Source organism: Thunnus thynnus, chromosome 12 (assembly GCF_963924715.1).
Source record: "Thunnus thynnus chromosome 12, fThuThy2.1, whole genome shotgun sequence".
In the NCBI taxonomy this organism is placed as follows: domain Eukaryota; kingdom Metazoa; phylum Chordata; class Actinopteri; order Scombriformes; family Scombridae; genus Thunnus; species Thunnus thynnus.
The window spans coordinates 19,715,135-19,737,517 of record NC_089528.1 but is presented as its reverse complement, the minus strand read 5'-3'; the positions used below and the strand labels follow the sequence as shown (position 1 = coordinate 19,737,517).

The 22,383-nt window shown below is 38.7% G+C and overlaps 1 protein-coding gene across 1 annotated transcript; it reads left to right on the top strand.

The window, feature by feature from the left end:
• Positions 1 to 1,502: 1,502 nt before the first annotated feature.
• Positions 1,503 to 17,733, top strand: npc1 (Niemann-Pick disease, type C1). The gene is made up of 25 exons (XM_067606191.1): positions 1,503 to 1,669; positions 5,137 to 5,265; positions 5,420 to 5,526; positions 5,937 to 6,082; positions 6,392 to 6,559; positions 6,730 to 6,979; positions 7,115 to 7,197; positions 7,344 to 7,714; positions 7,956 to 8,182; positions 8,591 to 8,691; positions 9,135 to 9,237; positions 9,366 to 9,555; positions 9,780 to 9,962; positions 10,184 to 10,298; positions 10,471 to 10,598; positions 10,873 to 11,007; positions 11,243 to 11,332; positions 11,594 to 11,784; positions 12,049 to 12,164; positions 12,947 to 13,076; positions 13,260 to 13,445; positions 14,118 to 14,349; positions 14,749 to 14,862; positions 15,128 to 15,290; positions 15,391 to 17,733. Exons 1-25 carry the CDS (start codon positions 1,592 to 1,594, stop codon positions 15,471 to 15,473), a joined length of 3,819 nt encoding a protein of 1,272 aa, XP_067462292.1. The 5' UTR covers positions 1,503 to 1,591; the 3' UTR covers positions 15,474 to 17,733.
• The last annotated feature ends 4,650 nt before the right edge of the window (positions 17,734 to 22,383 follow it).

Sequence of the window (22,383 nt, the reverse complement as noted above, 5' to 3'; positions counted from 1 at the left end):
CATTTTTTGCTTATTTTTTTTTAATCAAAATTGTTGAAACCAAATAGTATATTTTCCAAACATTTTTTAATGTTATCAGTGTGATATAATTCCATAAAGATTCTGCATAATAACAATGACAAAATAAATGTAATATTGTCATATTATATTAATAATATTGACAAGTTTTGATACATGGAAATCACCTTTTTTCACTGCAGCCATGTCCACTTCCAAGAGCAAAGACAAACAACACAGATATACCTCTGACTTTGGCATTAAAATGTACATTAATCATATTCAGTTAAATTGGTTACAGTTTATAGGATTTTACATGGCAATGCTTAGAGCTTTTTACCAACAGTATTTCAACAAGGTTGGGGAAGTTCATGGTCATAATAACAGAGTCAGTGTAGCAAACTTAATAGATTCAAGTCTAAACTGGGCAAGGTTTTCTTCCTGTACGATGATGCCATGGAGTGGAATAAACTGCCTCCTTTAATTAAGGAAGAGTTGAACACTTCTACCTTTGAGGCAAATGCGAACCCTAACTACTGCTGGATAGTAATCCCTAGTGGATTATGGACATCTTAATATGTTTGTTTGTTTGTTTGTGTGTGTGTGTGTGTGTGTGTGTGTGTGTGTGTGTGTGTGTGGGTGTGTGTTGGTACATTGATGTTTGCATCAATCTTGTTTATTTGTTTATTTGTTAGGATCACCATTAGCTGTGTCCTAAAATACAGCTAGTCTTCCTTGGGTCCACATTTAAAAACACTGCAAAAACTACAAATTGACATATGCATGGCATCCCACAAATATGATGTGCCCTGGTGTTTCCTTATTCGCTTTTTAAACATTGATTCTTGTGTTAATTTAGTCAGTAACAGAGGTAAAGAATTTCATGTTTTTATTGCTCTGTATACTACTATGTGTTAAAAGGAATTAGTATTTGCCTTGGGAAGTCAAAACCGGCCTTCTGTTGCCCATTTGGTGGCATATGTATATGACTCTAAATTGTGTTTTAATTGACTATACTGATATAATGTAAATTTGGATTGTTATCGTTTAACATGATTTCTTTTGTGCATGTCAATCATACCCTACTTTTTAAATGGCTTGCTTCCTGAAAAAAAAACATTTTTAGTCTATTTTTTAAAAATAAAAATTCCAATATTTCTGTATGTCAGACATTAAATGCCTGTCTCTGTCTTGATATGAGATGAAATAGATAGATAGCTAGATAGATAGCTAGATAGATAGATAGATAGATAGATAGACAGATAGTTGACTTTATCAATCCCCGGAGGGAACTTAAATCGTCATAGCAGCCAGATACATTAAATTACAGATGACGACAAGTACATAAACACAAGTATTTAAATATTCAAATACAGTCAAACATTTAGTCAAATATTCCAGTGTGCAAAGAGTAATAGTTTTTAGTTAATATGGTATTCAGGTGTAGTGCGTCACCAGCGTCGGTTAGTGGCAGCACTGAAGGAACATTTTGTCTCCGCCCAAAACAAATAATCAGACGAAGAAGAAACCAACAACAAAATATGCGAAAGTTTACCTGAACTGACACTTCGATTCGGTCTTTTCAGTAAGAGGGATGGGGCTCTTACCAGAGAGAAGCAGTTTATGTGTACTTTTCCTCATTATACTCCTGTCAGAAGGACATTTTCGATGGGTAAGTGTAATTTAACGTCCGTGTTCTCGTGACTAAAACATGACTCAGCTCAGTTCGCCGTTGCTAGTGTGATGTTAATCTGGGGCGGCTAGCGAAATTTAGAGTCAGGTTAGTGTAGCTATTTGTTTCCTCTGGTTAAAGATAGACAGTAATTGGTTTAATGGTGGCTCAAACAAGACAGCTAATGCTAGCTGGAAACGTTAACGTAACCGAAAACCTGAAATGCAGAACATAAGACGTTAGCTTTGACGTTTCTCTGAGGCGGGCAGTGCTTCTAGTACAGGATCTAACTGTTCGTCTACACTCGAAGCTGGGATCAAGAAGTTTCATATGCCATTCCTTGACAGATCAAAATCCTTTCCCTGTTTTTACTATGAAAAAAAAACTAAATGTGTTACTGCTTCTTAATGTTGTGATTGTTATCGGGTTATTTTTTAAAGCAGAGATGGTTTGGAGCCAAATAAATTGATGATATCAGTTTCAGGATGTACCTTCCTTCTTGTAATTATGTTTTTATTGGGATAATAGTGTCATTTTAATAAAATGTGGAAGCTGAGTGTTACTGGGTCATTAAACAGTTGCCTTAAAGTAACGTTATAAGTAAGAAGAAGTAAGATCAGTACTAATATAAAAAGTAAGTACATAGCAGAAGGGAAAGTACATTAGAAGATAAAAATAAATAATGACTATGTAAGTATAAAATTAAACTGCATATGGAAAAACAAAACTTAGCAAGTACCTGAGGATCACCCTGGAGTGTACTTCACATGATTCACATTAAACAAATAATGGACATAAAGGTGTAATACAGGTACAAAATCCAACTTACCCATATCTTCCACTTGTCATCATCGATTGATTGGTGAAGATTTAATTTCAAAACAAGCTGGTCTCTGCTTTATGCATTTGATTTGAAGTAATCAGATTTAAATAGTGCCCACTTGTCATCAGTAGCCTAATAGCTCTTTTGCATTGACTGCATTGTTTGTACTCCATCTCATCAGGTTATTTGGTCAAATCACTGAGAAACTATGCTAAAACTTCAGGTCTGATTAATCATTACTGTAATGAGATAAGTTATCAGCGTCCTTGTAAAACAAGGATGTGGGATGAGTAAAAAAGTATTGATTATTTAGAGGGTGGAGTGGATAACCATAAACTTGTTTGGGTGCTGATTTCTTTTGTGGGTTTGTGTTTGGTGCAACAGGTTTCTGTCATGTTTATGTAATTGTCCTTGCACACTGTTCATGTTCTGACCCTTCATAGTATGGCGCTGGTCATTTTTGACCCAGCTGAAGTATCCCTTTATAATTAGTCCCTATAGCAAACTTTGAACCACAAATGCATTTAGTATCCATATATATGTTATCAGTCATAAATAAATGCATGATTTAGCCATCATTAATGTTTCAGAGAGCAGAGAGAGTGTTTTCTTTATGTTTGATACTATTCGTTTATAGAGAAAATACATTTGCAATCGTACTATATTATGATCTCATGTTATCTAAAACAGAGGAAAAAACAGCCATAATTATTTCTATTCTAATTTTATTGAAAGTGAAGTATGGTAGGTTACGGTAGGTCAATTGTACGCAATCAACTCTGCATTGAGTGTATTAGTTATAAAACAAAACAACAAACTGATTTGCTGATTTCAAACAAACAACACTGCAAAAACATTACTTTTACAGTCTGTTTTTGTTGTGCAGAAGTTGCATCTTCCTCTCTTTTGTCCCCATGTGAAATTGACCGTGGGACAGCAGATTGATCAGGGCAAGATTCAGTTTACTGTACATGCTGCTGTGGCTGTTGGTGTTGGGGGGAAGATGGTGCTGCAAAGGCAACACCATCTTGCAGAGAAATTACAAGGGCCTTTCCTCCATTTTCTCTAAGTGTCCTCTTCTAATACTTTCTCTTCAACTCACTGTCTCCTTTTTCATCTTGGAGTTACAGATCCACAAAAGCACTCCTTCCACTCTGCCAAATCAGTAAAATAGGGGCTCAGGTACTTTTTATAGCACTATGAAAGCTGACCTCCACTACAGGGAGGACTATGACTGTTGGTCGCCTGGTAATTGATGGGTTTGATTTGTTACTTTGTACAGGCTTGTTAGCGGGTGCAGATGCCCACCTGGGTGGGAAACCTAGCAAATGTAGCATTATTTTGGGAACACGGACAGTTCTCATGACACTGTCAAAGTCTGCCTTGAGCTCTCTCCCCATTGTACCAAAGACAGAAATACACACACATGCCAGTCTGTAGTTTCACTGCTTCAAGAATCCCCATAACCACCCTTTACCTTGATTTAACCCCCTCTTGTGTCTTTAAAATCACTTTGGATAAATATGGGTCATATTTGACCTGGAACACCCTCTATGTGTTAATATTTATACCAGCAGCACAAAAATAAATAATTTTGTAATATTTCCATTTTTGTATATTCTGGGCCACTTTAGGAAAAGTCATAAAATTTCAGGCTTAAAGAACGTCATTTAAGGTGCTTTTACTGCTTTCAAATGTCAAGATGGGTCAAATTTGACCCAAACAACAATATGTGAGGGTTTTGGTTCTTATTCAATATAAACAAGTCTCTTTCTCTGAGTTGTGAGTCTTTCAAGTTGACTTTGTAAAAATAGCTAGTATAGTTACAGTTCTGTCTCCGTCTGCTACTGCATAAAACCCCAACTGAGGAAATGGTGACATCTGAATCTTGTCCTTTAACTCAAAACCACAAGACACAAGTAGGTCAGAGTGTGACACTGGGCTTACTCATAAAACAGTTTGTAGAGTAAGTGAATTAACTTCCCTAAGTCACCCCCCTCAACAAAAACATGTGAGGACTGTGATGCTGAATAGACAGATAATGGAAAAGTTGAACTGCAGAAGCTATGAAAGGTAATAAAATCTATTGAACACTTTAAAAAAATATATCGTTCAATGTATTTTATCTTACAAGTGCACAAAAAAGGTCATTGTAGCTGTAACAAAAACTGTCCCACTGTTATTTGCAGTTGCCATAGCAATCTGACCACAGTATGTGTTGGGTTAGTCATATTAACAATGTGCGATATGACTAAACTAAGGGCTGCTCTGTCGTTTCTCTGTACTCTTCAAATGTCTGATTTACTAGGGAACCTTTTTTGCAGAAGTGAGATTCTTATTTTCAGACACCCAAAGCATGAGATATTAGAAACACAGGAAATGAAACATTATCAGAGGTTTAACCTGGCAAATATAAAACCTCGAGGTAAAAAGGTTCATCTGCAAATCACAATGGTTACGTCCTTTTGAGTCACCAAAACTAAGTCACATGTTCTCATTCTCAGAAGATAAAAAAGTAGACTCTCAGAAAAAGGCTACATAATATTCATCAGACTATATGAGCTGTATTTTGAAAGGCTAAATGAATTTGCTCTGTAAACACACTGCACAAATGATCTTTATGTTTTTGTTGTCTCACTATCAGGTTGGGGCCCAGCACTGTGTGTGGTACGGTGAGTGCGGCGAGTCCGCAAAGGTGCCTGGAAAAAAGTACAACTGCAACTACACCGGTCCTCCTCTCCCGCTAGAAGATGAGGGTTATGACCTTCTCACGGTACACATCTTGATGTTTTTGTCCAGTTATGGTTTTCAGATGATGCCCATCCCAAACGTCTGCATCATACTTCTGCTTTCCAGCGGTGCTTTATTTTTATACCGCGGAAAAAGTCTATCAAAGTGACGTCACTGCTCTTTTTGTTTACATGCAGGAGCTTTGTCCTGGGTATGACTATGGAAACCGAAGTCTCTGCTGCAATGTTGACCAATTGCGCACTCTCAAAGGGAGTCTCCAGCTTCCCCTTCAGTTCCTGTCTCGGTATGCACTGTTTTTATAAAATTAACTAATGAGGCGCATGACTTTCTTGGAAGGGCATCATTATTCCTCTTCTGAATTTCTGTTCACAGAGAGTAGGCTGTTGGTCCTTCTAAAACTTCAAGTACATGTTGTGCTCGAATGTTATATGTTGTTCTAACTCTGCAAAGCTTCGGTGTTGCATGTTGCTAATAAGGGGTTAAAGACAGACAGAAACAGGCTCATAGACCAAATGACTATCATTTGCCAAGGCTGGCATGTTTTCTTATCTTTGTAGATTTTTTTCTTTTTACTTTACCTCATTTTTTACCACCATGCTTCTTTCCTTACAATTATTAAACGCTCTTAAACCTTAAATTGTTTTTTTTTTTCTTAATTATTCTGCATCTGACACTCACTGCATCTGTGTACAGGTGTCCCGCCTGTTTCTTCAATCTGATGAACCTCTTCTGTGAGCTGACATGCAGCCCCCACCAGAGTCAGTTCATGAATAGCACCCAGATCAATGAGTCTAACGTTGTGGAAGTGCAGTACTACATCGGACAAACGTTCTCTAACGGTGAGTTGACACAGCAGTAGCCAGATGTTTCTTAAATGTTAAATATAAAAAAACATCTTTTTTCATGGTTTCCCAAATCTCAGCCTCTTGATATATTTAAAAAAAATGCCAAATAATAAGCAACATGTGCCTGGCATGAGGAAACAGTTTCTATTTGAACATGAAGTCATGCTCTCAATTGGGTAATTCTGTGGGTAACTAAAAGTCATGACTGTTAAATTCGTGGTCAGATGCAAGAGTGAATGGGTACATTAATTGAAAGTAACTCTCGAGTTTTTGCCACAAAATAACCAAATCGGGCTTTTTCAGCCATGTACAATGCCTGTAAGGACGTCCAGGCTCCATCTAGCAATGTGAAGGCCTTATCACTGCTGTGTGGCAAGGATGCAAAGGACTGCAATGCTACTAACTGGATCCAGTACATGTTCGATATTAACAATGGACAGACTCCCTTTCCTATCGTCCCGATCTTCTCAGGTAAATAATTTTTTTTCATTGTACTTCTGTATACTTGCCACAGAAAAAATATCTCTCCTGCTTTATTTCTTTAAGTTAAATACATTCTTCATCATTTTTAACTGTCTAATGCCTTTGTCACATCTACTCTTTAGATGATTAATCCAGCGTACATATTTTGCTGTTTCTAGATGTCCCAGTTTTTGGTTACACTCCCATGAACAACAAGACATATGACTGCACAGAGGGCCTGGAGGACGGCTCAGGTCCCTGCTCCTGTCAGGACTGCACAAAGGCCTGTGGTCCCAAACCTGTCCCTCCCCCTCTCCCACCTCCCTGGACTATCCTTGGTATGGATGCCATGACTGTCATCATGTGGATCTCTTACATGGCCTTCCTGCTTATCTTTATTGGTGCTGTGCTAGCAGCTTGGTGTTACAGGTAAAAGACTTTTCCTTTGTGGCGTATATTCTGTCGGGATCCGTATCATACATCTGTGATGATAATATTTTGGTTCTGATGCTTGCCTTTTGAAGTGAATATCTAATTGGCTTGTGTGGTTCTTTGTGCATACAGGAAAAGGACAATCATGTCTGAGTATGGCCCCATATTGGACAGCAATAACCCACTGTCTCTCAACAGTGACGATCCTGACCAAGGTAACTCACACATGATTTAAATTATTGTTCTTCTTTCTGTAAACAGTTTGTCATACCAACAATTGCATTGCACTGTAGGTAGTAATAACAATCTCTTATCATTGCCACATGACACAAACTAAATCTCATTGTATTTCTCTCTGTAGTATACGCATCCTGTTGTGAAACGCTGGGCGAACGCTTTGAGAATGCACTGCGGATTCTCTTTACCTCCTGGGGTTCCTTCTGTGTGCGGCGTCCCTCTCTGGTCATACTGGGCAGCCTGATACTGGTGGTAGCCTCCTCTGGTGGCCTGGTCTATATGCGCATTACCACCGACCCCGTTGAGTTGTGGTCGTCTCCAAGCAGCCAGGCACGCCAGGATAAGGACTACTTTGACAGCCACTTCGGACCCTTCTTTAGAACTGCACAGCTCATTATAACCACTCCCATCAATGACACTTTCATCTACTCCCCCTACTTCGGAGGATCAGATGTCCCATTTGGAGCCATCCTTCGCAAAGATATCCTTCACCAGGTGGGTTTAGTCAGAGAGGCAAACTTGGAAGATTGGTTGTGAGCGATATTGATTAGTCTGTTGTTATTAAGCCACTGAGCGTTTTGTATATAAGCTTTTGTTTCTGTTATGAGGATTCAAAGAGACACATCACCACGTTAGATAAAAATGGGACATTGGAAGAGCAGCTGCATCTCTGAAACTGTGGTTTATCGGTTCTCCTTTCTTTTCCTCCTCATTTTTTCTAACCATAACCAACCAGGTGCTGGATCTGCAGCTTGCGATTGAAGGCCTTGTCGCCACATACGAGGGGAAAAACGTTACCTTGAAGGACATTTGCTTGGCTCCTTTGGCCCCATACAATGACAACTGTACGATCTTGAGTGTCCTCAACTACTTCCAGAACAGCCACACCGTGCTGGACCACAGCATTGGAGATGACTTCTTTGTCTACGCTGACTTTCACAGCCACTTCCTCTACTGTGTCAGGTGATTTTTTTTTTTAATCTCAGTTTTCTCAGTTGCTTTCTTCTTTTTCATGTGTTTACCAATAAGCTCATGCAGTCTTTAGATTTAGCCTTTCCTCGCAGTTTTTTTAGTTGCCAGCAAATATCTGCTCGCAGTCGAGGAAAAGGTTAAAACCTAAATTAGTGTAAAACATCTGCAGCTCACGAGAATCTGGTTTCCCCAGGTGCAGGCATTTGCATTTTCTCAATACCGTTGTGGGTGAAAGTTTCTTCTTAAAATAGCCCAACCATAGTTCCGCATTGGTTGTCATGGCTTGTTTCCATATGAGTTGTTCTTAACTGTACTATAATGAATTTCAAGTAATTCCTAATGATGGTTGATTGTAATTTTTGTAGGCTTCTAACTATGTTTTTGTTTTTCATCTTAAAGTGCACCAGCGTCTCTCAACGACACCACTCTCCTCCATGATCCCTGTCTTGGCACTTATGGAGGCCCCGTCTTCCCTTGGCTGGCACTTGGAGGCTATGACGGTGAGCTGGATAAACATTTGTTGAAGAGCATAGAAACTGAAAATAGATATTGTTTTTCATTTACGGAGATTATAAAGTTATATAGTCTGTCTAGAACCTCTTTTATTGCAGTAAGAGAAATAACCTATGCTCTTTGGTCACTGAATTTCTGTACCAATTTCTGTATCAACTTTCCACTTGTGATTGCGTACAACTAAAGTTGTATCAACAACACTGTCGCTGCAGTTAGTAATGATTTGGAATTGTTGGTATTACTGAAGTATCTATAATAGCAATAAGAAGGGTATTTACAGTATAATCACTTTTGTGCAGCAGTTACAGTTACACGTTTGCTGTTTAAAATTATCATTTATCTTAATTAACTGCCAGATCTATAATATTTGTTATTGTGTTTGATACAGACAATGGTCTAGGTAATGTTTAAATTTTTTTTCGTACTACAGAAACCAACTACAACAATGCCACTGCTCTAGTGATCACCTTTCCACTCAACAACTACCTGAACGACTCTGTCAGGATGGGCAAAGCTCTGGCATGGGAGAAAGAGTGAGACATCAATCTTTTTCTAAAATTAGTCAGACCTCTTTTAGCTGGCATCAGTAAAAGTTACTTTTTCTGGTCTATTTATGTACTTACTGTGTTTTTGTGTGTGTGTGTGCGCGCGTGCATTTCAGATTCATCCGCTTCATGAAAAACTTCAAAAACCCCAACCTGACCATAGCCTTTAACTCAGAGAGGAGTGTTGAAGATGAACTCGACAGAGAGAGCAACAGTGACATCAGCACCATAGTAATCAGCTATGCCATTATGTTCATCTACATCTCCCTGGCCCTGGGTCACATCCACAGCTTCAGGAGAGTAATGGTAAGAGACTGAGCGCTTATTCATTTACGTCATTGTTTTCATAGTTTTACACATTACTCAATGGAATTCCTTCTTCCTCATTGTGACATAGGAGCTTGACAAATGTCTGTGAGTCAACAGAACTTGTAAAACATGCTTGACAACTTCCTGCCGTTCGAACGTTAAAGGGAACAGCTTAAGAAAGAAGATGACTGATCCTCTTATCTTTTTTTTTGCCCGCACAGGTGGACTCTAAGATTTCTCTGGGTATAGCAGGTATCCTGATCGTGTTGAGCTCTGTGGCCGCCTCACTGGGCATCTTCAGCTATGTTGGTATCCCGCTCACACTCATTGTCATTGAGGTCATTCCCTTCCTGGTGTTGGCTGTTGGAGTGGATAACATCTTTATTATAGTTCAAACATACCAGGTACCTTGATATCTTTCAGTCCATTTGAATAGTATATCATCACCCAGTTATGTGTTGTGTGGTTTAATGCGTATGTGCATCCATATTGATCATTAACTCAACTTGTTTTATTGTATGCAGGTTTGTTAAAAAAAGAGCTCATATTCTCAGTGCCATTATCTTTCTTTCAGATAAAAGATTAACTTGCATGCTTTTTTTTTTTCATTTTAATTTCTGAACAGAGAGATGAGCGGATGCCTCAGGAGGAACTTCACCAGCAGATCGGTCGTATTCTTGGAGACGTTGCCCCCAGCTTGTTACTCTCCTCCTTCTCTGAGACGGTGGCCTTCTTCCTGGGTAAAATGGATTTGTAATACAATTTGTAATATAAACTATGAAATATGTGTTCTTAATGATATTGTTCCAACTCGAATTAAGAAAATCATTTTAGTGGAAAAGATTGACACAGTTGCCACAAAAAGTGCCATCATGTCATAGTCACATGCTGATAATACTCTTTCCTCTGCAGGAGCCCTGTCCAACATGCCTGCAGTGAGGACTTTCTCTCTTTTTGCTGGCTTGGCTGTTTTTATTGATTTCCTGTTGCAGATCAGTTGCTTTGTCAGCTTGCTCGGCTTGGACGCCAGAAGACAGGAGGTGAGACTTTGGGGAAAACGGTGGCAACATTCATGATGATATGTAAGGTTTTAGATGGTCAGGGACTACAGCTTTTAACAGCCCACTGGTTTTATGCTGCACAGATCCAACCAAACACTGCACTAGCTAATTTCACTGATTAGTCTCTGGTTGAAATTAATCAGTGCAGTGACTGGAGTGAAAACCTGCTCTTGGGCGTCACTGACACATGGTTGAGAATATGTTCTAAATAATTACACTTATCAAATGCTGCGTTATCTGTTGTGTTTAAAAGGGGAATCGCCTTGACATCCTCTGCTGTGTGAAGCTGCCAGAAGGTCAGGAAACGAAAACAGACGGCTTACTCTTCCGTTTTTTCAAGAAAGTCTATGCCCCATTCATTCTCAAAGAGTGGGTGCGACCGATCATAGTAAGTATCTCATAGACACTTTGTCACGCACATCTGTCTGATCATAATATGTATCTCATAGATACTTTGTCACGCACATCTGTCTCTAGAGATGTCAACAGAACAGCTGCCCCTCTTTTGTGTTATTCAAATGTGTTGCAACACATGTGTTTTCATTGAGTAGAATGTAGTGTTTGTTCATTATATGATAATTGTTTTTCTTCATTAAGGTTTTTTTTCATCTTTCCTTGTTTAGGTGGCCGTGTTTGTGGGAATACTCTCCTTCAGTATTGCTGTGGTGAATAAAGTAGATATTGGACTGGACCAGAAACTCTCCATGCCTGATGTAAGTCTTCACAGTGTCCATCACCTGTGTGTGTTCATGGGTTGCTAGTAGACACCGTTTGGACCAGAGCTTCTTAATCAGATGTGGAAACACTTCTCAACAATTTAGTTACTGCTCCCATCAGTTGTCAGAGAAGCTAAATCAATCATGTGTCATGTGGTTTGGCTTCATGAATTAATTTAATACAGAATGTATGTGATATCCCGGCTTGCACTCCTGTACATGTGGAGGTCTATTCTGACAGTCTGTCTCTTCATCAAGGACTCTTACGTGTTGGACTACTTTAAGAACTTGAGCGAGTATCTCCACACTGGAGCTCCAGTGTACTTCGTGGTGGAGGATGGTCTCAACTACAGTAGCCTGGAGGGTCAGAATCTTGTGTGTGGAGGGGTGGGCTGCAACAATGACTCCCTGGTCCAACAAGTTTACGCCGCCTCACTCATCAGTGACTAGTAAGTCTCAGATACATGTTCTCAGAACAAAATTCATAGATGGTTTAATCGCATGAGACAAACTTGATATTTAAATTAAAAATCAAAAATTTGCTTTTGGAAATTGTCCTGTTTGTCAAACCTTATTTTAAACATACAGCATGCTTTTTAATATGTGACAGCCACATACCACAGCCTGAAAACTTGCTTAGATCAGACAAAGACTTAAAAGAATTATAGTCACTATAATCCAAACAATGATGACACTTTTGCTTTTGCTTCTAGCACAACCATTGCCTTCACTCCGTCCTCCTGGCTGGATGACTACTTTGACTGGGTGAAGCCTCAGTCCACCTGCTGTCGATATTATAACAGCACAGGGGCCTTCTGCAACGCCTCGGGTAAATTTTTTATCCAATGTCAACATACTTTGAAGTCTTGTGTAGTGATTCCAATGTTTGTCTTAAGTTACCAGTTAACATTTTTGCCATGTTTTCATACAGAAAACACAGTGAAACAACTTTCAGAACATTATTTGAGAAAAATAGCAGAAATAATGCAATATAAAACTAAATTTTAATGTAATTATAGTTCAAGTATTATGTATTGTATTGTTTTTTTGTAATAACTATGAGTGACTGAAAGTAATTCAAGTTTAACAGGATCACAATATTCTTGCATTAATCTACATAGATGATAATTAATGCAGCAAATTGAAGTATTCTTTTATTAATAGATTCCTAGTTCATAAAATGACTTGTTTACAGTTAAAAGTCACCTTAGAGTGTCAGCATAGGACAGTTTATTTGAGGAGGAAGAAAAAAGGAAACAATCAAACCATGAAATTCTTTGCCCACATGGCTTAGGTTTTTGATGAATGCAGTTTCATGAATGATATCATGATCACCAAAATGTCAAATTCCTTCATGTTGCTTCAATGTTTAAAAAAAGACTTGTTATTCTGCTATTGCACCGTTTTATGCCTGCACTGCGTTGATTTATTGGCAGTTCTCATTGTGCAGCTTTGAGGTCGTTGTTTATTTGATTCATGTTTCACTGGTCTCACTGTGACTGAAAAGATTTGATTCACAGAAGTCAAAGGCATGTAGTTTTTAGGAGTTGGTGTCGTCTTACAGACCAGAGTTGAATTATTTCTCACATCCTGTTGGATATTGTTTTCCAGTGGTAAACTCATCCTGCGTTCACTGTCGGCCCATGACTCCCAGCGGAAAGCAGAGGCCCGTTGGAGATGACTTCATGCGGTTTCTACCCATGTTCTTGTCAGACAATCCTAACGTCAAGTGTGGAAAAGGGTAATTTTATAGCTCTGTTAGTTCTGTTTTCATTATTGAAAACACATGAGATGCCGTTACATTCTTTAACTTTCACTTCTGTTTCTTATATGTTTAAAAGTACCACATCACATTATACCAGTTTCATTGTGGTTTGTAATTTTCTCTTTTTTTTTCCCCTCTGTATTCACAATGCTCCTCCAGGGGCCATGCAGCCTACGCCACAGCAGTTGATCTGCATCCCGACAACACAGGAGTCGGAGCCACTTACTTTATGACGTATCACACCATCCTGAAGGAGTCCCCAGACTTCATAGATGCTTTGAAAATGGCCCGAATCCTGGCTGAAAATATCAGTCAGTCCATGGACCACAAAGTTTTTGCCTACAGGTAAATCCTGCTATACTGCCTCTAGTGGTCTAGACTTTGCTTTATCTGCTGTATAAGTTATAGGATTTTTACCGTTGTCTTTGTAGAGCTTCTGTCTGAAAGTAATGAGTTTCACCCACTGTTTTCTGTGGACATTTTCTATGTTGAAATACTTGTAGCTAAAGGTTTGTTTGTTTTGCACTCAATGTTCAAGGATACTGACGGGAGGAAAGTAGGTCATAGATAAGCACACAGCAAAGAAAACATTATAAATGTAACCTTAAGTACTGAAGCAATCTTCCTGTCCCCTGTATCCTATATAAACAAACAGTCACGCCACCACTAATGTAGATCACAACCTCAGGTACAGAGGTCGTCCCCAATATTCCAAGAAAAAGTAGTTTGCAGATACAAAATTAGACTTGTTACGTCTATTTATTGTTAGAATAATTTGACTCATAAGTCTCCTTTTGAAATGCATGACTGGATAATATAATAAAAGATAATTTTCTTTGATTGAAAGAACATGTATCTACTAAAAAGAATGAAAATAATAGTTTACATACTGTAGTATAGACTCGTCCTTTCCAAAATAGTAACTGGATTATCATTATTGTGAATAATGGCTGCTCACTTTCTTCACACTCACTTTCTCATCCTGCTAATACGTATACATCTTTTCTTCTTTTACAGCGTGTTCTATGTGTTTTACGAGCAGTACCTGACCATCGCATATGACACGGCTCTGAACTTGAGCGTGTCCCTGGCAGCCATATTTGTTGTGACGACAGTGTTGTTGGGCTTCGAGCTGTGGTCAGCCGTCATCGTCTGCATCACCATCGCCATGATCCTGGTCAACATGTTCGGCGTCATGTGGCTGTGGGACATCAGTCTCAACGCGGTATCGCTTGTGAACTTGGTCATGGTGAGAAGGAGCATGCAACACACAAACACATACAAATACAATGACCAGAATAGGAGAATAACTGGTAGTTTCTCAATTAATTGGAGCACAAGTTTGTCCCTTTTTTTTTTAAAACTGTGGCTTTGTTTACAATCTGTCTGGTCGTCTGACCCTTCCTGTCACTTACCCTAATGGACTCTGCTCTAGCAATGTCACCGTGCCTTTAGATGTCACAAGTATGTGCAAAGAAAATGTTGTTATAACCAGCTGGAAAGTAAAAGTCACTACAACTTGTCCTTAATCTCACCCATGAAATATTCAACACAAGCCAGCAAAAACTAACTTCAACAGTTTTGGCTTTCATCTCAGCGTTTCCATGTTTCTGTTGCTGACTTGTTTCCTGTCCTCTGTCTGTTGCAGAGCGTTGGTATTTCAGTAGAGTTCTGCAGTCATATCGTTCGAGCTTTTTCCATCAGCGTGAAGAAGGACAGAGTGGAGCGGGCTGAGGAGGCCCTGGCTCACATGGGAAGCTCTGTAAGTCCTCACCAAAACCACTAAAGGCAGTTTTTTTTCAATTAAAAGTATCAGCTACATGGTTTTGGACATGTTAGGAATGAAAAATGATTTTGCATGTTGATATTGTTGATACAGTAATTCTTTCAGAGGAAGCTTTAATTTACATGTCTGCTTTAGCTGAAAATAGTCATGCTGTTGTTAATATTTGATAAAGAATCTGTCATGAAATCATTTTGGTGCTTGGAACTGTCTGCATGTTAAGTTTACTGTTACCTTTTTGCAGGTTTTCAGTGGGATCACGTTAACAAAGTTCGGAGGTATCCTCATTCTAGCGCTTTCCAAGTCCCAGATCTTCCAGGTCTTCTACTTTAGGATGTACCTGGCCATAGTGCTGCTGGGGGCCACGCACGGTCTCATCTTCCTCCCTGTACTGCTCAGTTATATAGGTCAGTAATGTCATATATTTAAAAGGAAAAGACAAGATTTAAGCACAAATTGAATGCTAGTTCATACTAAATGTAATACTGTATGTTCTGACTCTGACAGGTCCGTCAGTGAACAAAGCGAAGGTGTTTGCGGCTAACCAGCGCTATGCCGGTACAGAAAGGGAGCGCCTCCTCAACTACTAGCAAGCTGTCAGAGACAATGAACAGTGAACTAACTATCTGTCTGGGAGAGACTGTGTGGGTGTGCGCGCAAGCCATTTCTGCGATTACTGACACACTCATCATCGCTGCAACTACTATGCATGGATTTAACTCAGGAATATACCCAGGAGTAGGAGTACCAGAGGCCTTTCAGACTGCATACTTTGATTTCCTCAGAAGACTGTGGACCACCACCAATCCTCCTCCTCCTCACACTACAATACAGGCCTGACTTCAGCATTCGAAGCACGAGCGATACAAGCAGAACAAAGAGAAATAACACTTTTTAAAAGTGTGGAAGTAGCAGAGACATCACCATCACGATCAGTTTACAGACAAACTCTCAGTCGGTTCCATATGCTATGAGTTGTTTTGATTTAGGAAAACTCAAAAGGGTAAAACTGGTCAGTTTTTTCATGTTTTTTAAAATATATATACCAGAGAAAACGATGTATAAAAGGATTTTTTTTTTGAAAATGTTGACTTTTGTAGAACTATGTGATGTTATGAATCATTTATCACCTGGGGTACCACACACACTTGAGCTAACAGATAACAGAACTGATATCATAGGCCCTCATTATACTTGGCATTTACATGAATCTTAGGGCTTTGTCTATATACTGTATTATAGAGCAGGACAGTCAGTTGTAGCATTTTCAACTAGCAATAACGTGTTTCCTGTGCACATGAAGAAATTAGGATTTTTCTTTGCGGTTTGTAAGTAGTAGTAATATTTTTTTATTGTTTTGACTCCACTCCAACCAACTGGATTTAAAATGAAACAATATCTATGAGGGCAAAGTGCTGACTTTCAGCTCACTGGGTTTTTTGGGATGTTCAGTTGTGTTGGAATCATTTCTACACGGATGTAGATGCAAACACGTTCAAAACTCAAACCTCATAGTCATTGTATTGGAATACAAAGCCAATACTGAGTAGTCCAAATATGTGTGCGCACTGGATGTTGCTCTGCAAATCACATCCAGCCATGTCTTTTATTTCCACAAGCTATTTACATTATCCTGTGTCACATTTCATTTTTAGAGCTAGTTAATGTGCTTAGTGTCCATTATACTGTAAGTGTTTGCAGGATCAGATTGTTTTGGCTTTTACAAATGGTCACAGCAAAAAAAACCACTGTGTCCGTCCAGATACATGTTCATGCCAGGTGTAAAGGGTGCTATAATGCTAATAATGGTTTTACTGAAGTGTAAATTAAATATTTTAGTTACTGAACATGATTTTTGTTGCATTAAGAGTTGAGAGAGACAAAGCTTTATATATAACTGTAAATACACAGGACATCTGTATTCTTTCATGCAGAGTGTGTTCATACATAAGTCTGTAAAATACTGGATTAATGACACAGTCCTGGGATTTTTCCATCCCTACACCTTTAAGTTATTATTGTTTTTAATTATGTTAACTATTGACATTTGGTTGTCATGCATTGCTGTGTGAAAACCCTCCTCCAGTGTCCTTGCAAATAATTCCTCTAGAGCAATCACTTGGGTTTGAAGGAGAACCGCAGGTTTAGTAGTGGGAGGGTTGGGACATCACTGGAAGAGGTTGTTAACATTTTACACAAGGTGTATAAAATCTGCAGGGACTTAAAGGAACAGGAACATTCCTTTTGTTTTAGTTTTCCGACGACGCGGTAATGTTTTTTGGAATGTAAGAACAAGAATAAGAAAGTTTGAACCTGGATGTGAAAAATGTTAATGAGCAACTGACCAAGTTGTAACATTAATGCTGATAATTGTGCTTGTTAACAGTGCTGTGCATTGATATAGACGAATCATCACTCAACCTGAACACGATTGTAGAAAGAGAGACTAAAACAACAATTTGGATATTTTAGTTTTTAACAATTTTAACACATTAAAACTTTCTCTGAAAAGTATGTAGTGGAGCCTGATTCACTGTGGAGACGCCTCTTTGAATTGCTTTTTTTGTCCCTAAATATTTGAGCTATACTAATGTTTTTGCAGATGTACATTTGATTTTAAATGATGTAACACTGTCAGTAGAATGAAGTAAGAAGCTGCTGTAAAAGTTTCTCTTTAATCATATGTTGCTTTTCAGCTCTTGTCTGAAGAAAAAATTTTGGAACAAGTTCTGCCGTAGTTTTGTTGTTTTTTTTTTGTTTTTTTTTAAAGGAATGCAATGCCACTTGCAGAAAATGCAGCCGATGCTTCTGCAGTAAAAATCATGCATGTGCTGTCGTTGAGATTGTTCATACTGACCACAGTGTGGCGCCTGAATCCATTCATGGAGCTTTGCCTGCATCATGCCCTCTGTAGTGTAGTGGGAGTGACCTAATTTTTTATGTCTTGCAGAGAAGCAGCCTTGCAATGTTTTTACAGTGTCAGTGAACTGAATATATGCAGGACTCCAGTGTTTAAAATGCTAAGACAGCAGAGCGTATTAATAAAAAAAAAAAAAACATCTGATTGTTCTGCATCTAAATCTGAAGCTTTTGGGATATTTACACAAAAACTTGACTGGCCATCAGTCACTCACATCCCAACCGAAAGTCGCTGCCAAACCCTCAGTTGTGCACTTCCTCCCAGCATGTATTGTTGTGACTGTCTGTCCAGCCCTGTTATCACACAAACCTCCACCTCATGACTTATTTATCCGCTGTCCTGTGAGAGCCGGGACTGTTCTTTGAATCTGGCTGAGAGATTAAAATATTAATTTCCTCTGCAGGTCTAGTGTGCTGTCTGCAGGGGGGAATATACAGGTTGTGAGAGTACTGTTATGTAAGATGTGCAGTGTTCGCCTCTCGCTAGACTCTGACCTGAGCCCATCTTTCATTATGACAATACCCTTGCTGGACGCCACCATTTACAGCAAAAGTGTTGTAGGTTAGAAAGGAGAAAGGAGAGCAGAGAAAAAAGGGGGGGAATGCTAAATATGCATCGTTTTCTGACAACAGAATGGAAATGTCACGTTTTTGGCTAAAAGCCAGTGACACCCTTAAATCAGGCTCACTGAAAATTGTCATGCTCTTGTGCATTCATTTAAAATATTAGCCAGACATATTCTGGAAGAGGTTTCTGAAATATTAAATGATATATGAATGCAAATAAAAAAACTAAGTATTCTAAGAAAGTCAAAGTCAAAGTAAGAAATCCTGGACGACAAGTGAAACTAAAGATATTTCAAAACTGAAAGACAAGCTAAAAGCAATTGTGATTCAAAAGAGTGACATTTAGTTATTATACAAATGGATTTTGTGACTATAGTTTATTGTTGATGCTTATTTTAGACTCAGTCTGTTGCATCAAGGTCACAGTTAGCTCTCCTGATAGCATATGCACTCACAGTGGGTTCATTTCAGTTTTTAAAAAAAGTTGTAGTACGTTGTGTAATTTCCTGCACACAACGTCACTCAGGATGAATTATTACGAAAGAAGTTCTCATTTTATAATTTGCTCCGGTAGGCTGAGAGCCAACTGAATCCCCCTCCCAGCTGTCTGAATGATGGTGACCCTGGATTATCAATCCCTGGAATTAATTTTTTTCCCCCCTCTTAGATAACAGGACTAATATAGAGAATAATCTGCCAATAATCTGTTAACTAATACAACTCAAGAGCTGTAATTACAACAATTATGTTGTCAAATGTAACAGTTATGTGTGGGATACAAATGCTTTTATATATATCAAAAGTAGTTATATAAAAATGATTCCACAACAACTCATACATACTAACTGTTTAATATAATCAGTGATGTACATGGTCGCATTGCCTTGATGTTGAAAGAAAAATAATTCCTCCAAGAAAGAGTGCACTTTTAGAAAATGCAATCAAGTCATATTTAGTGATATACCTGTTTAGAAATGTTAACTTCCTTCTTTTCACTGAAAAACCAAAAACTGCTCATAAATCAAGCATTCCATAAGTTTGAATGTGAGTGCATCAGTCATGCCTCCTAATATAGTTTAGTGGAAGAGGATAATTTCTTCAGTAATGTGAATCATCACATCTGCTTCTAACTACTAGTAATTTACTTAGACAAACATTTCTCTAACAGGCCTGTGTAAGCCCTCAACTGATTCCCTGAACTTCCTCCCACAGTTGTCCTTGAACTCACATTGAAGCCACCTCTGCTTTAAAAGATGATCTGAGTGTTTTTTTTCCACAGATCCATCAATAAATAAGTGTAAGAAGCGTTTAATGTCCTGCTTTGCGTCACTGCTTTGGTTTTCTGTTACAGTGGGTTCAGTTGTCTCTGAAATAGACTCTTGGGGTGGAACAAAAGGGATTAGGTAGCCATGTCAAACATGAAGAGAGGATCAGATTTTCAGGTCCACCCCGCGGTGCTTTCCCCTCCTCACCGCCAGCCGGTGGTAGATGAAACACAACATTGCAGTTACTGAAGAGAGGGGTCAATGGATTTTAACAGATAACAGAGTCACCTGTTCACATTAGAGACTTCTCTGTGCTTTGTGTAGATAACATAAAAAATGAGCAAGTATAGTCAATCTTGTAATATTGGTACTGAACAGAAGATAAGTTAATACACCATGAACCTCAGTGTTCACTACTTCCTTGTTTACAAATCACTGTAAAGGTGGAAAAGCCCTGAGTCACAGTATCATGACAGGAAAGGGGCAAAATGCCGTTTCAGCCAAATGTTGTTATTTTAAAGGGAAGGGCAATAGACCGCAGCTTGCCCCAAACGATGGTACACATATTTTCACAATGAGGGTCACTTATGTGTGAGCAGGGCTCAGGAAGGGCTGTCAATAGACCCCTTTATGAGGCGGTGAGGGGGGAATTAGGCCGTCAATGGAGGGGACTAAGCCACGTATGCCATGTGTCCACACTCGTGCCCGGCCTGTTTGTTTTGATGGCAGCACGAGACTGGCGTGACTGTGGGCCTTGTTTACGTTGGATGTGTGTCAGGCAGTGGAGAGTTCCCACTCGATGAGAAACCGAGCTCTCAGATTGCATCAGAGCCACAGGTGCAATCCATTTCCAGTCAGGGCTCCCGGAGTGACACCCAGTTTACTGTATTGAAATGATCGGTCCTGACAGTTTGAAAGCATGAGTTATTAGTCAGTGGGGTGTTTCGGGTTTGTTTGTCAGCCTAACAAAATGAACCATGATTAAGCTGTTTCATAAAAGTCAACTCAGAGCTGAACTCAAATCTGTTTTAAAGAATGAGTTCACATGAGTTTTCCAGTCTGTCTTAAAACAATATTCTTTTGCTCATTTGAATATTGAAACTGTAAACATTCCTCCTTCATACTGACCATCAGAAGATCCCCTCTAAAGACACTTACAATGTAAGCGATGGGGGACAAAATCCTCAGTCCTTGATTTGAAAAATTATTTATTTAAAATGTATTTAAAAGTTTATCTGTAGATAATATGAAGCTTCAGCTGTCCGAATTAGTCAAATAAAGTGGATATCTCCCACATTTACAGTCTTTTTATTATAATATTCCCTCTTTGTGTGTCAACAGAAAGTGTTTTCCTATTCAGCTGGAATGGAAGGATTGTAAAAAGAGAGAATTTGGCACCAAAATCCAGTAATTTTGAAAGTTATTGACTTGATTTGACTAATTTGGATGTAAACTTCATATTAGCTTCAAATAAACTTTTAAATACATTTCTGCACAGAAGGAGGGCTGTGGATTTTGTCCCACATCACTTACATTGAGAGTGCATTATGAAGAGATCCCTTAATGGCCAGTATTAAAAGGTAGAATGATTACAGCAAGAAAAACATGTGTCAATGTTCATTTGGGCACATGACTATTGTTTTAAGACAGACTCTAAAACATTGTGAACCCATTATTCAAGAACTCCAAGTTCATGAAATTGAAACTCAGAGACTTGAGACATTGAGCACAGATCACATTAATTCACAATAAAGAGAACTGTAAAGACAAAACAGTGACGTTTGCAGCCACACAGCAGCACATATTAAACATATAATATGGAGAGTAAAATAATGAACCAAAAACAAAGAAAACCATGGTTATTTACAAAACAAAAAATAACTTTTGGCAGCATGATAAACACCAGCAGTGAGACTCTGACACAAGCAGAGATGAAGTCAGAACTGTTGTAATCTTGGCATCGTCGGTTCAAGTCTCATGTGAGTAATGTGAATTGTCTTTGTATCAGAAATGCTGGAAAATAATGTGAAAGATGCAACATGACATTGAACAATTTTGAAAATATATAGGACCCCAGACCAGCGATTTATTTTTTTGCAATAAAATTGATGAAATAGCATTTTGTAACCAAAACTATTGTTCTTTACAAGTTGGATTTTTCTACTTACAAGTGATGTAGAATCCAGTCCAATGTAAAAATACTGTAAAACACCTTTAGATTGGTTGTCTGCCCCTCAGATTTTAATATAGTTAGTTGCAGGTGTCTGTTTCGCTAATTTTAAGAAAGAACCAGTAGTGAAAATCCTATTTATCACAATGATACAGACAAACAAAGTTGATCATTTGCTTTATATTTCTGGCAATGAAGTGCACAAGTTGACTACAATACTGTGCAAATACTTCAGACTGAAAATGATATGAGCTCAGAAGTGCAGACCATGTCAAAATGTGATAAATGTAACATGTCTGCAAGATGACTTTGACATGTACCATAAACTGACTCATGGTCACAGCGCAGCAGTTAAGAGAAGCCTTGGGGAGGATCTTTGGAGAAAACACTGTTTCAGTCTGGCCGATTGATTGTAACCCCGGTTCAGCCTGAAGTGAAGCCACAGTAAGCCTGAAAACTAGCCTGACCTTTACCAGGCTAGTCTGGGGAGGATACGTTTCCATGGTAACTTAGGTCAGACTTATTTAAACCTACTTTATAAAAATGAAATTCCTGAAAACAAGTTGGATTCACTGAAGT